The sequence below is a fragment of the Thermobia domestica genome, chromosome 5 (assembly GCF_964235325.1).
Source record: "Thermobia domestica chromosome 5, izTheDome1.hap1.1, whole genome shotgun sequence".
In the NCBI taxonomy this organism is placed as follows: domain Eukaryota; kingdom Metazoa; phylum Arthropoda; class Insecta; order Zygentoma; family Lepismatidae; genus Thermobia; species Thermobia domestica.
The window spans coordinates 216,843,358-216,859,313 of NC_137458.1; the positions used below are offsets into that span (position 1 = coordinate 216,843,358).

General features: G+C 34.6%; 1 protein-coding gene across 1 annotated transcript in view; it reads left to right on the top strand.

The window, feature by feature from the left end:
- LOC145686403 (outer mitochondrial transmembrane helix translocase-like) overlaps positions 1–15,407 on the top strand; it is a 67,899-nt gene extending 52,492 nt beyond the window's left edge. The window contains exon 7 of the mRNA XM_081759689.1: positions 61–15,407. Coding sequence (XP_081615815.1) covers positions 61–202 — 142 coding nt within the window. The 3' untranslated portion in view covers positions 203–15,407. The remainder of the gene's footprint in view (positions 1–60) is intronic.
- Positions 15,408–15,956: the final 549 nt, after the last annotated feature.

The window sequence follows — 15,956 nt, forward strand, 5'->3', positions numbered from 1 at the left end:
TTCTTCTTCACAGACAATTAATAAAACTGTTTACGCAAATTTTTCGTGTTTTCTTTACAGAGATGGGTCAGGTTGTAGTACTTCAAATACGGAAGAAGTTTTCCATGACGCGTTGAGGCCTATATGTATGGATGACCTCATAGCATCGCTAAATAAAATGAAAGAGTCGAAAGTGCATTGTTCAAAAATTGACTTAGACTAGTAGTGATAGTAACGTGACACATTAGATGTGTGTGTGACAGGTAGTGGTGTACAATAGATTTTTGCCCTTGCAAAAGTTGAACATGAATGTGTGTGTGTGTGTGTGTATTTTCTTTGTCCGAAGATGATTGGAATGTTGAAAATTCTCAATAATATTTTTTATTATTATTGTTGTTTTTATTGTTTTCTGTATAATTTGTAATGTGTGAACGGGGTTGCTTGGACTTAATCAGAGTGCTTTGTGAAAGTATTTGGCACTTGTTTTGAATCACCTTTCTTACTTAAGTAAGAATCCTGTACTACACTAACAATTGCTGAGGTGGTAAACTTTTTTTTGTTTTCTCTCCCACGTAATAAAGCATAAAGCATGGTTAATGTCTTGAGTGTTCAACACATAATGTTGTGTAGTGCATAAAAGTGACTTCAACATGTTAGTAAATGAACTCTAACTGAACACGATAGCAGAAAACGATAAACGAGGTAAGTAACTAAAACACATGTCTTATTGTCATCTAATAACTGAAGATATTTTTGTGAGTAAATTGTAACAAGAAACGGAAAAAACGAGGATCTTGTAAATAATGTAGCATGTGATGTATAATAACCTCTTGAACAAAGCAGTTGTTTCATAAACATACGTCGAATCTGTATTAAAAGTTACGTGTCTTTTCGTGAAGAGTTAATGTTTGATACATATATATATATATTTCTAACGAATTTCTAATAGATCTATGATCCAAATAAGAACAACAAATGAATTTTTAATGAATTAGTTACTTGGCTGCAATTAATCTTAAGAACTAAGTTCTTATCAAAGTAAGGAATCATTTCTAGGTACCAAGAATACTTCATTACCGTCCGTGGAAAAAATATATAGTAGTGATATGACACGTTTTTACTTTTACTTGAAGGAGATGTATGTTAAAATCTGAATGACAGGCTTTGAGTTCCACCATTAAGAGAAATCTCGACTAGCATATTCCTTAACTTCTATTGAGTAAAGTACAGTAACTTTAAACAAGCAAGAAATATATTTATTTAAGCAACAGTTGTGCGAATATTTAGTTAATACATTTTTTTTTTTTCGTGAAAATAAGAGTCGAAGCGACCAGAATTGAACTCTTAACAAATGAGATTGTGTGTGAGAGAGGAAACTGTATCATGTGCGCTTCAACCAATCGCAATGTATTTGTAAGTTGCTGCCATAATATCTTCGCCATTATCAGATTTTAACCTGTAATCAGTGGTTTAGAAATGCCGTGAAGCTCCGATGTTGCAGAAGGGTCAATCCATGCAGAGTTATGGAGAAAAAAGAAAAATTGCTGCTCGACCTTTACAAAACACTTAAATTTTTCATGAATGTTTATCCTATATCTGGGTATTTCAAAATCACAATTATTTTTTACAACATCCCATGGCGACACAGGGGCTGGCACCATTTTGCGTTTTTTCGATTTTGAATATCTCAGCAAGTATTTGTCCTACCAAACTGAAAAGTGCTCCAAAGAACTAGGACGTCTCCAACTCGTGCAGAGCTAAAACTTTGATCTCTTAACATTTTTGCCTAAAACCATTTGAAGGGGGTGAAATCAGGGTCTGCAACATTTTTGGACATTGAAAACATGTTTGGGAAGAGGAAACAACTGACGTAGATGTGAATTTGTGTGTGCATGTAGTCCGGGGTCATAAGTTATTATACAAAAATTTACAAACCTGTAGCTGCTCCCAAAGGTCTGGAAAAAAATCGTAAAGTTGGGGAATTATGCCAACTTATCATATTTCACTGTCCAATATCTCCAATGGGCTTAGATAGAAAATCTGAAATTTTGGGAATAGTTAGTCCTTTAGTATACCATAACACACGACAAAGCGCGTTTTGTGTTTTTGAGCAGAAAGGGATCAAAGTATTAAGTAATGACGTCATACTCTAGGAGGTGTTTTGTTCATAAAATCTATGGAAATTTGTTGTGAAGTAAAATAAAGTAGGATGAAGGGTTAGTCCAGTCAAGGCTCTCGAGCTTGTTGCTTTCCTCTAGTTGTAACACTGTCTTATCAGACCCACAGCAGCACTGGAAAGTCAAAATGCACCCTTGATTTAAAAAAAAAAAAAAAAGTCCGTAAGTATTCTTTGCTCTTGCTGCTTGCTATATCAATGATACTCAATCATGTTTATTCTTGTTTTAGCTGTCAACTCATGCAGGAGACTGTTGTCCATTCTTTTGATCTACATTCTCAAGTCAATGAATACTTACTCGCTGTAAACACTGGCAAATTTCCAGTAGATTTTATGAACAAAACACCTCCTAGAGTATGACGTCATTACTTAATACTTTGACCCCCTTCTGCTCAAAAACACAAAACGCGCTTTGTTGTGTGTTATGGTATACTAAAGGACTAACTATTTCCAAAATTTCAGTTTTTTCTGTCTAGGCCCATTGGAGACATTATATTGAACAGTGAAATATGCTAAATTGGCATAATTCTCCAACGTTACGATTGTTTTTAGGCCTTTGAGAGCTGCTACAGGTTTGTAAATTTTTGTGTATTAACTTATGTCCCCGGACTACATGCATACACAAATTCAGACCTCTACGTCAGTTGTTTCCTCTTCCCAAACATGTTTTCAATGTCCAAAAATGTTCCAGACCCTGATTTCACCTCCTTCAAATGGTTTTAGGCAAAAATGTTAAGAGATCAAAGTTTTAGCTCTGCACGAGTTGGAGACGTCCAGCAATTTTCAATTTGATAGGACAAATGCACGCTGAGATATTCAAAACAACGTAAACTCCTAAAATCGAAAAAACGCAAAATGGCGCCAGCCCCTGTGTCGCCATGGGATGTTGTAAAAAATAATTAATTGTGGTTTTGAAGTACTCTGATATGGGATAAACATTCATGAACAAAATTAGATTTTTTGGAGATGGTCGAGCTGCACATGCTTGATCACTTAGAATGGATTGACTCAGAAGCAACGTTATAAAACTGTCGACTCCGTGCATAGCGCTTCTTTCTCGCATCATCTATGAGAGCTCAACGCTGTCGTCTCGACTCCAATACCAGTGTATTTGACTTTAGGATATGGATAAAAACATTATATATGCAATAAAAAGTATAAAGAGCGTTACACTGATTTAAAAAAAAAAAAAAAAAGTTTCAAGGGAGCACTAGAAAATTATGTAGTACGCTGTAATACGAAGTTATCGTTGAAAATTAGCTCTTATACCACCGAAACCGAAACATTTCAGTTCAATATGCATGTTATTAGAACTCTGGTGTTGAGTGTAATCGTTAACCTGTAATACGTTGCATACAGATACTGGGTGCTGTGGGTAATTGTCTGTTGATGAATTGTCACTTTCGTTGATCAATCAAAACCATTTGGCATCTGGACTAAATGGTAATGTGCAAAAGCATAGGTAATGTGCTCCATTCCCTAAGTTAATTAAATACAGTAGCAAGTAAACAAAATAAGTCTTATCGTGTGATACTTCCATATCGAGTTTATTTCGTTAAGTATAAAATTTATTCTTAAATATATGTTCTGAGTTGTATTCAAAACATGTGGGAATTTCCTTTTTTTAAAAAATCTGAATACAATCCTGGGATTATTCGCAAGAAAACTTATTTTTTTCGCATAAAATTTAAATCCCCGCTCCCCCCTCCTCCTTAGGAGATGTATTTTAATCAAAGTAACATGATAAAACAAACCTAACCGTAAGATAGGCAAGGGTCAAGTCAAATACCAAAAGTTATCGAAATCGATCCTGTGGTTTAAGAGAAGTTGGAGGACAAACATCGTTACACTCATTTATGAACTTATTCATATATATTCTGATCAGCCAAAACATTATGATCACCTGCTTAATAACAGGTATGTCCTCCTCTGTCTCAAATGAAAGCAGCAATGCGATTTTGCATAAAAGCGGAAGCCTTTGTAGGTGCCTAGAGAGACATGGGGCACCACATCTGTACGTTCAATGACATCCCAAAGGTGGTCGTGAAATTGGGGACCATTGCAGCAATTGAAATTTCACCATTGTGCTCTTCGAACCACTGCAGCATAACGTTGACCTTATGACAAGGATCGTCCATCTGCACGATGCCATTGCCTGTTGGAAATATGAGTATACATGATTAGCAGTGACCTGCCGATCTAGGAGCCGTCATGATCCCCTTCTCCTCCCAGATACACACACTATTGGCGGATGATATGACCACGTGAAGGTTCCTCAAATCATAATGGAGCTATCACGAGCCTATTCGTCGTCCTAGTGTCCACGTCTCAGGCAGTATTGTGATTCATCGGACTATTCGACATTGTGTCATTCCTCGGAAGTCCAATGATGGTGGGTACGTGCCATTTCAGTTGTAATCGATGATGCCGTACATTAGTACACGTGTGGGACATTGGGTGCCGAGGCCCATGTCTAATAGTGTACAGTGAACACACTCATGCTTTGTCTACTGCTAAGTCTGTTAATTGTGCCACAGTTTGCGTTCTAACCTGTTGTACCAACCTCGACAGTCTACGACTTCCGACATTTTTTAATGAGTGAGATGGGCCGCCCCACTTGTGGTATGTTGCTGGTTTCATCGTACTTTCCCCATCTTTGTAAGACATTATCCACAGAAGCTCGTGAACATCCGACAAGTCGCACTATTTCCGAAATGCTTGTTCCTAGCTGGCCCCTGTCAAACTGTGATAAATCGTTGACCTTCCTCATTCTACGCACAAGCGAGATTCCTATCACCATATGTCGAGCATTTCTGTTATGCCCCATGACTCCCAACGACTTCGTTTAAAAACTATCTTCATAAGTTTTAACTGGTTAGTGTATTTCTGTGTTCCTAGTTAAAACAAGGGAGAGAAAATATTCTCAATGTTAGTGAATTTGACACGTGTTTTTTTTTCTTCTTTCTTCTTCTTGTTACCTTTTTCTAAGCAGATAGCAATGATATTCATCTAGCCAGAGGTAACCGACCGAGATTGTCGACAATATTTTAAAAATATACGTTACCGCTACATTGCAGAGGATATAAATATGGAAGGGAGCAAATCTTAAACAACCCTCAATGACGGTTGAACCACATTTTGTGCTTCTAATACGAGAGAAAATGAGTAATCATCAAAAATATTTGTTATTCTCGTCCTGAAGAGCTCAGAGAGGACTTTGACCCAAATTAGGAACAAGTTCAGGTTACAGTGTTTACTTGGGGAAGGTCTGGTATATAAGGCAAATTACAGTTGTGAAACCACTATGAAGTTTTTGAAATAAATTGCAGAATTACTTAGAAAATGTTAATTTCACGTAATTTTCGAGAAAAAAATAACGATTATTCTTTTAATTGTGACAATTATTTTAACGATTATCAATAAAAAGTAATAAAATTTTAAGTGATCAGTTTAATCATTCATTCTTTTAACGGATTAATTACAATCCTGGTTAATGGAATCGATGTTTACAGGGTATCAGGTAAGCTTACCAAGTAAGCTTCATTAATATTTCGGCTGTCTAGTTCGTCTCTAGACAAACCAATACAGTTTCACTACAGAGGGCAATCGTCTGTCTTAAATCATGTGATCTGTACCATTATTGACATTGTTTTGCTTGGATAGACCCAGTGGTTATTTTTGATTACTCGAGTGTGAACTTTATGAATAAATATGTGTTGGGAAAATGCAGTCAACAAGCCAATATTCCCAACAGCTAATTTGATCTGTCTCAGGAATGAAGAGGTGTGACTGGTTTTTAGTAGAGGACTGTGTAGCGTAGTGCTTAATATACCAGACAGTAAGCGTGAGAATCACGTTCAATGTCAGACCACCAACACATTCTAATTTTTATCTTACTTTAGAAAGAAATGAGCACTTAAATACACAAAAGTGTAACACTAAGGACATAGGATGTAATATAAAATAACATTCCAGAGGCTCACTAAAAGCAATATATTTAAAGGGATGCTTCCCTATTAGGAACAGAACAATGCAGCCCACAGGCGATGAAAGTTTTTTTGTAAATGATCTTGGCACCTAAAAAGAATGATGTGGCCATACCTTTACTACTCTGGTTTTCGTTTCAGTAGTGCCAGTTAGTAGTATTTGGATGAGAAGAAGGCAGAAAATAAAACCCATCTCTACAATGGTTCAGGAAGCAATTTATGTGACCAACCCAAATTATACTTTTTTTTTTCTGCTAAGGTACCGTGAATATTAAGCTAAGATTCAATTATATGTAAACTGGTATAAATTCTTCGGATTTACTTCTTGGTTATAGAACAAAATTAGTGAGATTCTGCAATACTGCATATTATTTAGCTTATATTATTCTGCAGAATAGTTGACTAAACTTGTATATCTTTTAACATAAACGAAATAGTTTGCGCATTCATTAACTGCCCAAACGAAAATCATGACTTGATTTCTTGCATATGGAAAGGAAATTCGCTTACATTTACGTCGGTTTCCAGATGATTATAGGAAGGCTTTATGGACGTGAAAGAAGCAATAAATATACCTTACGCTCAAGATTTTGGCCTATGATTATTCATTCTAAAAATTACAAACATATTAATTATTTTATTTCCACTTAATATCAATACCACGTAAAGAATAAAGTTGGAATAACGACAGAAAAAGTCTCGTTATGGCTATATACATAATATACAGCCTACCATGCCTACCTTCCTATTTGAAAAAAATATCCTGGATCCAAGATGGCCGCCGTTCACCACGCATGCATCAATTCGGTAGCTCCTTTACCCGTCCGCTAGTCAGATTTGCTTTAATCATGTTTGTTTCCAAAATAATCCACTGTACTAAGATTTATGGATCACCCTGTAGAATCAGAATAAAAGGTATTCGTGAACGTTGCAAAATAATTGTGAACAAGAACTTATTCAAGGCATTTACATAGACATTTAACCTTGAGTACCCGACGATTCATCAAATATGCTATGGACAAGAACAAAGAAAGAGTACTAAACACGAGTCCATTCAGAAATAGCCTTAATAGGGATAAAATGGCGTTAAAAAACGTAAGTATAGTTTTTGATCCGATTGTATATGCAACGATTATATTTTGAACCAGTTCTAAACTAAATATGGATGTAGTGTAATAATATTAGCTAAAATAACACAGGGTGTGAATGTTTGGAAACATTTTTATATTTTCTGATCTACTACATAATTTTGCTTATTTGTGTACAAGTTGATTAGTTCGAAATTACAAATATAATGTTTCAATATTGTAAATTCGATAAGTGGAACAAAGGAGTTGTAATGAAATTAACGGCAAATTGTAGTTCCTCTGCTATTTGCTAACAAATCATGCTTAGTAAGTCATGAAACTCAGAATCAAGCCTAACGAATTGTATCTAATTCTCGCAGGGTAACGTTTTGTAGAATGATAATGAGGATAAACAACTTCACTTTAAAAAAAGAAAGAAAGAAAGAAAGAAATGACATAAAGTTGAAATTGCATAAGGTAATCAGCTAATATTTCCCAAGTAACAATATATTTTAATAATTAGTTTACTTGTCCTAAATAAAATAGTTTTATTATTATTATTCATGGATTTCTTTCCTGAACATTTAACTTTAACAATGCTTCGTGCTCATAATACGAGGGCTGCATCATATTATCTTACATTTTTTTTAACACAAAAATATGATGTACATCCGCTTTCTCTAAATAGCCTTCCTTCAACTGAATAGACTTACACCACCGTGGGTGGCATCCTATTCAGGCACTCCCGGAAGCAGTTTGTGTGTAATGCTACAAATCCACTTTTGGTAAGCTATTTGCAGATCTTCGAATTCGACGAAGTGATGGCCGCATAAGTTTCTTCAAAACTACAAAATAGATTATAGTCGGGGAAAGTTAGTTAAGTGTGGCATCACCTTGGGGACCATCTTGTCATTTGGGGAGTTTGTTTCCCAGCTGGTACTGAAACACACATTGAGTGTTGAGAAAAACCTCTTGTCTATTTCCCTGGGTGTTTCTTTGGAAGGGCGCGACGCAATTTCCGGAGACTCGTCACATATGTTGTACTAGTAATGGAAATCCAAGATTCGAGATAGTCGATGAATATGATGCCCGTGTCACAAAAGATAGTACCATGTGCTTACGTGTTGAGGATTTGTCCGGAACTTCGGTGTTGGGCTGCTCTGATGTTCCCATTGCATGGATTTGAATTCTGACTTGTCTTTGTGATAGTGAAGCCATATTTGGTCACCAGTCGCTAACTTGGTCATAAAACCCGACAGGATAATAATTTTCGCATTGTAGGAGGTCGCTTCTCACGCCCACACATTGTTGCCTTTGATAAGACCGTGGGGAGCCTATCTGCACTACACCTTTCCCAGCTTACAGATGCTTGTGCAGGATATGCTGCAGAGCTCTCTGGACGAGTACCGTGGCGTCTTCATTTCTGTGAACGTAATACTCCTGTTTACTTATATCAGGTTCTTCACTCGGGTAATGTGGCTGCAGCTTTTACCATTACTTTCCCTCTAGAACTGGTTGTTGATGTGAGCCCGTATTTCCAATCTTCAACCCTTCAAATTCAGTGTTCAATCCGAGTTCTACACGGTTTCCGGTGCTGATAAATGATGTCTACACACTGCTATTAAGCATGTGTGAATCTGTACGACTAATGCCCCAGAGGAACTAAATCGTGCCCTTGCTGATCGATTTTCATTATGTCCACTGTTGGAAATGAACTGAGGCGATGTGGATTTGACCGCTTTTGTCCATGCTGCCATCAAATGGCAGTCCAAGTTACTAATAATCGTTGGGTGCGAGGCATTAGGCAGTATAAATCAATAAGATACATTCTTCGGATATAGTCCTCTCGCTGAAAAACTTTCCACTTTGGTCTTCATCTGACAATCCTTTGAACGAGGAAAATCTGTAATTGTGAAATGAGAAAGGAACAGAATATAGCACTTTAACTTATTAACGTTACTGGTAAGTAATATAATCATAAAAGAAATTCAGTTACCACTTCACAGTACAGACTAAGCAGTAACAATTAAAATGAAAACAAGCTACTTGAGCAATCTCCTAGTCCATATGGAGGTGACGAGAATTTGATGTCACTTAAACTATTGGAGTCTTACAGGAGAAAAAATGCTTAAAACGTTATGAGTGCAGCTATAAAGAACACGTTATATTCAGAATACAAGAAGTTATGAGTGTCATTTCCACCCTTTGTATGACAACAGGAAACCCAATGGCCGTGTAAACTGTCTGAAGGTTAAAACAATACAAACGTTATATTATTGTAATTTTTAAAATCTAATATTTTGCGGTTGTGTGTGATATATTATTGGCAAATTTAGGTCCATTGGTGTCACAAGGAATTTTCATGGGAAGGTTTTGACTAGATACAAGTCTCCGGGAATTAGGAATTATCTTTCTAAATTTTTAATGTACATATTATTGGATTCAAATGTATACAAATAATAATAATTGGACAAATACATGTTTAAAAAATCCCGCCTTTTATCCAGGTTAGATTTTAGAGTAATCCTGTAGCTTATGTTCAATGGAAAACTCGAGAAGCTGCAACTTTAATTAAATTTTCAATTCAGGCGTTGTTTTGCAAATCAGAACGTTTATATATTCTAAGTTTTAGAGCTCATTGTGGCTATGTTATTGGCATTTTCATCTTCCAGCGATGATGATCATAATTTGATTACTGTTGGGAGCTAATTGGTTTGGATCACACATCATACTTTTCGTGCAAAAGGAATTTTACACTTACTTACAATAACAACTAAGACAGAATGACTAACTTCAACTTTACCTACATTTTTACCTATTTTGCATCTACACTGCATAGTTCAATAAATGTATGAATGTAGCCTTTCTAATTGGGAGAGCCGAAGTCGCCTTTGAAAAGAAAAAGTCTGGGTGTGTTACTGTTTAGGTTCTTCTTGATTCAGTGATTTGAATCAGAAAACAAGTAATATAATACTTGGAAAGCTATTGTGTAACAAAGGTTGGTATTTAAAAGAATAAAGCCTTCCATATTCCAAAGTATGTTGTTATATTCAACAGCAGATTGTGTTCATACATTAATTCTTTATATTACTACTTCAAAGACATGTCAGCATAAATGCTGTACAGAGTACGTCATATAAATTTTTGTAAATAAATGGAATTGTAATAAATTTGATTGGTATTTTTGTATGTAGATAAGTAATTCTTTATCTCCTTGGAATATTAATTATTGAAAAAAGAATTGTTATAATATACAATGTACAGCTTATATGAATACTCATAATGTACAATTTGCAGCGTATATGAATATTATTGACATAAATAATAATATAATAATCAGGTTTCGAAGTTCGTTCTATATTGTTGAGAACTTCGAAACCTGATATTTCTGTATTAATGAAGTAAATTGTTTATGCGTTTGGAATCTCACAAAGCTCTTCGCAGATGTGTATGGAAAGGGTTTAGATATAAATAATCTATACGAGGCTTGATCAATACGTTTTTGCCCTTACTATTAAGGGGTTGAGGTAGAAGGATGAAATTTACACTTATTATTAGCCCTTTTCCACATAGTCATTGTGCAAAATATCATACTTCTGCAACCGGTCTTTCAGCTTCCACACACAATCCTTCTTTGTAGAACGTGTCAGAGTGAGGGAAAACCAGTGCTCTATTTGGAAATGATCTCTGCATCTAAAGAAAAATGCCTTCTCTTCAATGATGGCTTCATTTGGGAAACCAGATGTCTGATAGCGCGGGGTCAGGAGAATATGGTGCATGGGGCAGTAATATATAGCTTAGGCTTTGAACAAGATTCATGGTTTTCTGGACTTTATAGACGGAAGCATTATCCACTAAGAGGCGAACAGCTTTACCTTCAGGGGAACACGAATTTTTTCCAGCAGACTCCATGTAATATGTACCAGTTTTACTATGTCCGTAGGTTAGGTAATAATCAGTAAGAATAACACCCTTGCAATTCCAGAAGTCGTTGAACAAGTTCTCTCATCTCTCGGTTTGTCCTCCAAACTCAAGTGTCTACAATTTCATCTCTCTCTTCCATATTTTAATAGTGCTTAAGGATGGCATAGATCTCCTTGGCTTTCATCCCTTTCAGATGTAGAAACTTCTCGATGTTCCACTTTTCACAGTTTGACACTTTCACTACTTCTAGACACCAGATCTTCAACAGTTTTGAACATAGAATCATAAAAGTTCATAATTAGTTCCATGTTACGTTGAGTCATTTCGTACATAAATTTAATCTGACTAGCTACAATATTTCTATACGAGGGCAAAAACGACTGATCAACCCTCTATTATACATAGGAGACGGTGAGAAGTGTAATGCAAAAAGCAGTACCCCGAAAATATGATTTGGTAATTCACCACTGCTATACAAGGTAAGAACTTGTGAATATTTGTTCTGAGAATTCACTGTCCAAAGCTTATTACTTTTATGACTACTTCATTAGTGCAGAAAGTTAGTTTTATTTGTTTTTGAGATATGATAATGTGATAAAAGAGATGCAGAATTTTCGTTTCATCATCTTGTACTGCACAAATTTTACATGTAAACTTAACTCTTTCTGAACCTTTTAACAGTATATCCATGTAATAGTATATTGGCACGTTCCATTTTTTTTTATTTTTTTTTTTTTATTTATTTTTCTTTTAAGTTTCATTACCGCCATTTTTCTAAAAATTGTGACTCAAAGTTATCTTTCATGGACCTAATAACATAACGTTATATAACCTTGAAAACGATATGCAGTTTATGTTGTAGTGTGAAATTGTTAAATTATGTATATGATGATGTGTGAATATATAAAGCGGATCAGCGTGTGTGTGTAATGTGGGGAAGGGAGAGGTTGCACCGTAACCTCCAGTTGGTATTTGAATTTATACTGAATACAGTAATACTTATGGTGATTAACTTTACAATAGTCAAACTGATACATGAACTGTCTAGCCCCTTCCCCTTGGACTATTTCAGGGTCCAGATTTCAATATATGTAACCTAGTATAAAGTTCTGATACAATTTTCTTCGTCCTAACCCGCTTTTTCTCATGAGATTTAGCGCTGTGTTGCCTGAGGTCTACAGGAGCTGTAGTATATATGATGATTTGTTAATATTCAATGTCTGAATATCATAAAATAATTTGAAAATGGCTCCGGGAACATAGTCCTGAGCTAACACATTAGACGAATGTCCAACTGGTAGCCCCGATCTTAAATTCTCAGATTATGCTTTGTAGTTCGACAGGGCCAAATAGTAAACGACACCCTGACATTGTTTGGCAGAGTTTTCTCGTTATACTGATCATGATGCTGTTCACGTGTAGACACAACACTCGGCAGACCTGTGTGGCTGCACAAGGTATACACTTCAAATAACAGTACATACTTCTTGCGTAGGCGGACCTATTGAGTCTAATATTTACGTAGTATACTGTATATACTCCCTTTCTTTCTCTTACTTTGAAGCCTTTCAATAAACAGGATTAAATTTTTTCCAGAAATGAGATCTTTCCTGATAGATAGATAAGTAATATATATTTGGCTACGGATGGAGACTATTAAGTGAACCAGTGGTAAACTGACTGTAGACTGAATAAGTATTCATTGACAATAACTTTCGAAATACGCACATGCCATTAAGTATACTCTGCATCTTACTGTTAATGAATATCCATCTATTGACCTCCATAAAACCTTTTCCAATGGGTATATGTCAAAACTGCATCTGTTATATGTATTTTAACTGTAAACATTTGTATCTTTAGAACATCTATAATGTATTTGTATTCGAAAACTTAGAAATACAGGTCACAATTTTACTGTAGCTGCATCTCGTATTTTGTATACAGAAAGTACTTCAAATTGCGTCAAGTATTTCCTTTTACTGAAAGCATCAAAGTATTGAATTCGTTATTTTCTTTCGGAATTTCAATGTAGTCTTTCAGTTGATGAAAAAAATATTTATTTTATTTGATAGTATATTTATAGACTTTTGTCACTTTTAAGTTAGTTTGATGTCCTAAATTTTTGTATACAGTAATACTTTGTAAATTGGACATGTATGATCCTTCAAAAACTGTTCGATAGACAATGATATTCAAAATAGTCTTTTGTTTAGTTTTCTTAAAGTGTCCAACATAGAAGAGTGTAAAATTGTCTAATCAGAATTTTTGCAGCACTGAATTGAAAAGAAATAATATACCTATTAATATTACCTACCTTTGATCTTTTTATTAAGTGTCTTCTGCCAGCAATTTCAATTGTTTATAATTTATTAAAGTTAGTACCACGTATTGTATAATTGAAATTGTACAATTCGTAAATTTCTTTATATATACGTATATATTCGAGATGTAATCTATATTGATTAAGACAGTTAACATTGTTTTCTTTAACGCGTTGACATGAAGCAGAACTTAAATACGGTACTTTTTTTTCCTTGCATCAATGCGGTATGATTTCCTAAAGTTATAAATGTCGATTATTAGAGATCTTGTCTATCTGATGCAGTGGTGTGTGAATTTTTTTTTCTTTCTTCCTTGTTTTTATATGTATCAAATATCCTAAAATCTTAATGAAAGAACAATTTAAAAAGCCAACCAAATTTTTGAGGAAGAACTACAGTATTGTAGGGACAAGCTGATTATTGTACTATCATTTTCGAACTTTTGTTCAAGACAAAAAATACTAGGATTCATTTTTGCCGAGGTGAGAACGTTCATGAATATTTATTATTATTCCTTATTGAATTCTTTTATTTTCGTCATTACCATAAACAGAGAAGCATTCTGTTATTCTTGCTTATCCTTTCTTTGGACATAAGATTTATTGTTATTATCTTCATAATAATTCTTCTCAGACACTTCTTAGCGAGATTTTTGTAATTATTCCCTAGTACTGTTTCACAGAACACCAGTAAATTTTCTGATTTTCGGAAAGCTATTAAATAAAACTATATCGCTGTCCTGAGGATTGGATGTAAATTTTATTCGTCAATATTTTTTTCGCCCAGCAATTTTTGAATGAATGATTGATTTTAGTGTAATTTCTGTGTAATTTTAGGTGAAATCCTAATACGATTCGTAATTAAGTAGGAGTCATTGTGGTCTTAATAAGTCAGTTCATCCGGAAACCCTTGATGAAAAGAAGTTTGATCTAAGAGAATTCACCTAATTGGAAACAGTTATACAGGACTAAGTGCATATAAAAACGAAATATATCTGGTCTCCGTGAATAACAAGGAAAGTGCTGAAAACAAAATTTTACAAAAGAGAGGTTTCAGTTCTCAGCAATTTGTTTAAATTTCTTGTTAACTCCTGTAATAATAAATCGTATGTAAAATTCGAAATCTCAGTATACATAATCGTTTTCCAGTTTTTTCCAACCCACATACTATTTTATTCTTAGATGGAAGAAGGACTTAGGATAATGTTTATAGTGAAAATATTTTATTTTTCACATACAAACACACAAAGCGACTTACCTAGTTATTCACCAAGGTCAGCCATATAGTGCTCATAAAAAAGTTAAAAGGAAATACTTTTAAGTCACTGTTGTTTTTACATTTATCAGTAACTGTTTTATATATTTTAACATTCAAACGACTGTTTACCAAGTACAACAATTTAAATCGAAGTGCGGATGTGTTGTCATAAAACAAGACTCACAGTGAAGAGTATAACTAACAAAGAACATAAAGCTGATTATATATAAGCAATATATTGAAAGTATGGATTGATATTTGCTTTTATTGTATTTATTAATTTTGGAAATAGTGTGATGGAGATGTGTGAGTTGTATGTTGTTTAAGATTATGAGTTACATTAGCAATATTTTCCTCCTGAGGCTGTCATTATTATAGTTGATCCGCAAATAATGCTTTATATGTTTTCAAAACTTTAGGTATTAGCATGTGGTACAGTTGTAACCCGAAGTTTGTAGAAGATAGAAGGGAAATTACCTTCTTTCTTAGTTTCCAGTATGTGATACCGAATTAGCATTCCAGATAGTTGAACCTTCTTTAGCTAGTATTGTTTTCAGAAATGAAATTTATTGGCTGCGGCTGTGTGTTGTAAGTTGGAAAAATAAAATACACGATGTGATAATTGATGTTAAGTTTGGAGAAGGATTGTGTTATTTACGCGACAACAAAATAAAGAGAGTTCCATAAAATTGAAGTAGTAGTTTTATTTTAATTATAGTTGTGCTTGCTCATGGAAATCAGCTGTTTTCAGGTGAATATATTTTGTAGCCTCAAACGGAAATTAAGTCATTCTTGATATTTATAACATCAGTATTTTGTAACCAAACGCAATGTGGATTCTTCGGCCCTCCCTGTTGTGAGCTAAATCACAGTAGATAGTGCCACCTATTAAACGTTTAATCGTCGAAACATTTAACTTTAAAAAGAAACAGAAAACGTATTGCGAAGCATTTATTTATTGAAACGTTTTCTTAATAAACATTTAAACAGTTAGGTAATTAAATTATTTGGATTTAGATGTTTTAACATTTATTCCGAAAAACTTTTCGGATCATGAGTTACAAAATCAGCTATTTCTGCAAAAAAATTTGTCTTAGGTATTCATGGTTTACGGAAATTAATACTTACCGCTTCTACTTCAAAAGTATCTGTACGTACCTTCCTATGTTCCTAGTAACACATTCGCTGAATATCAGCTACGTAGTTCTGAATGGTATCTACAGCGTATGTGTTTCAATCACCC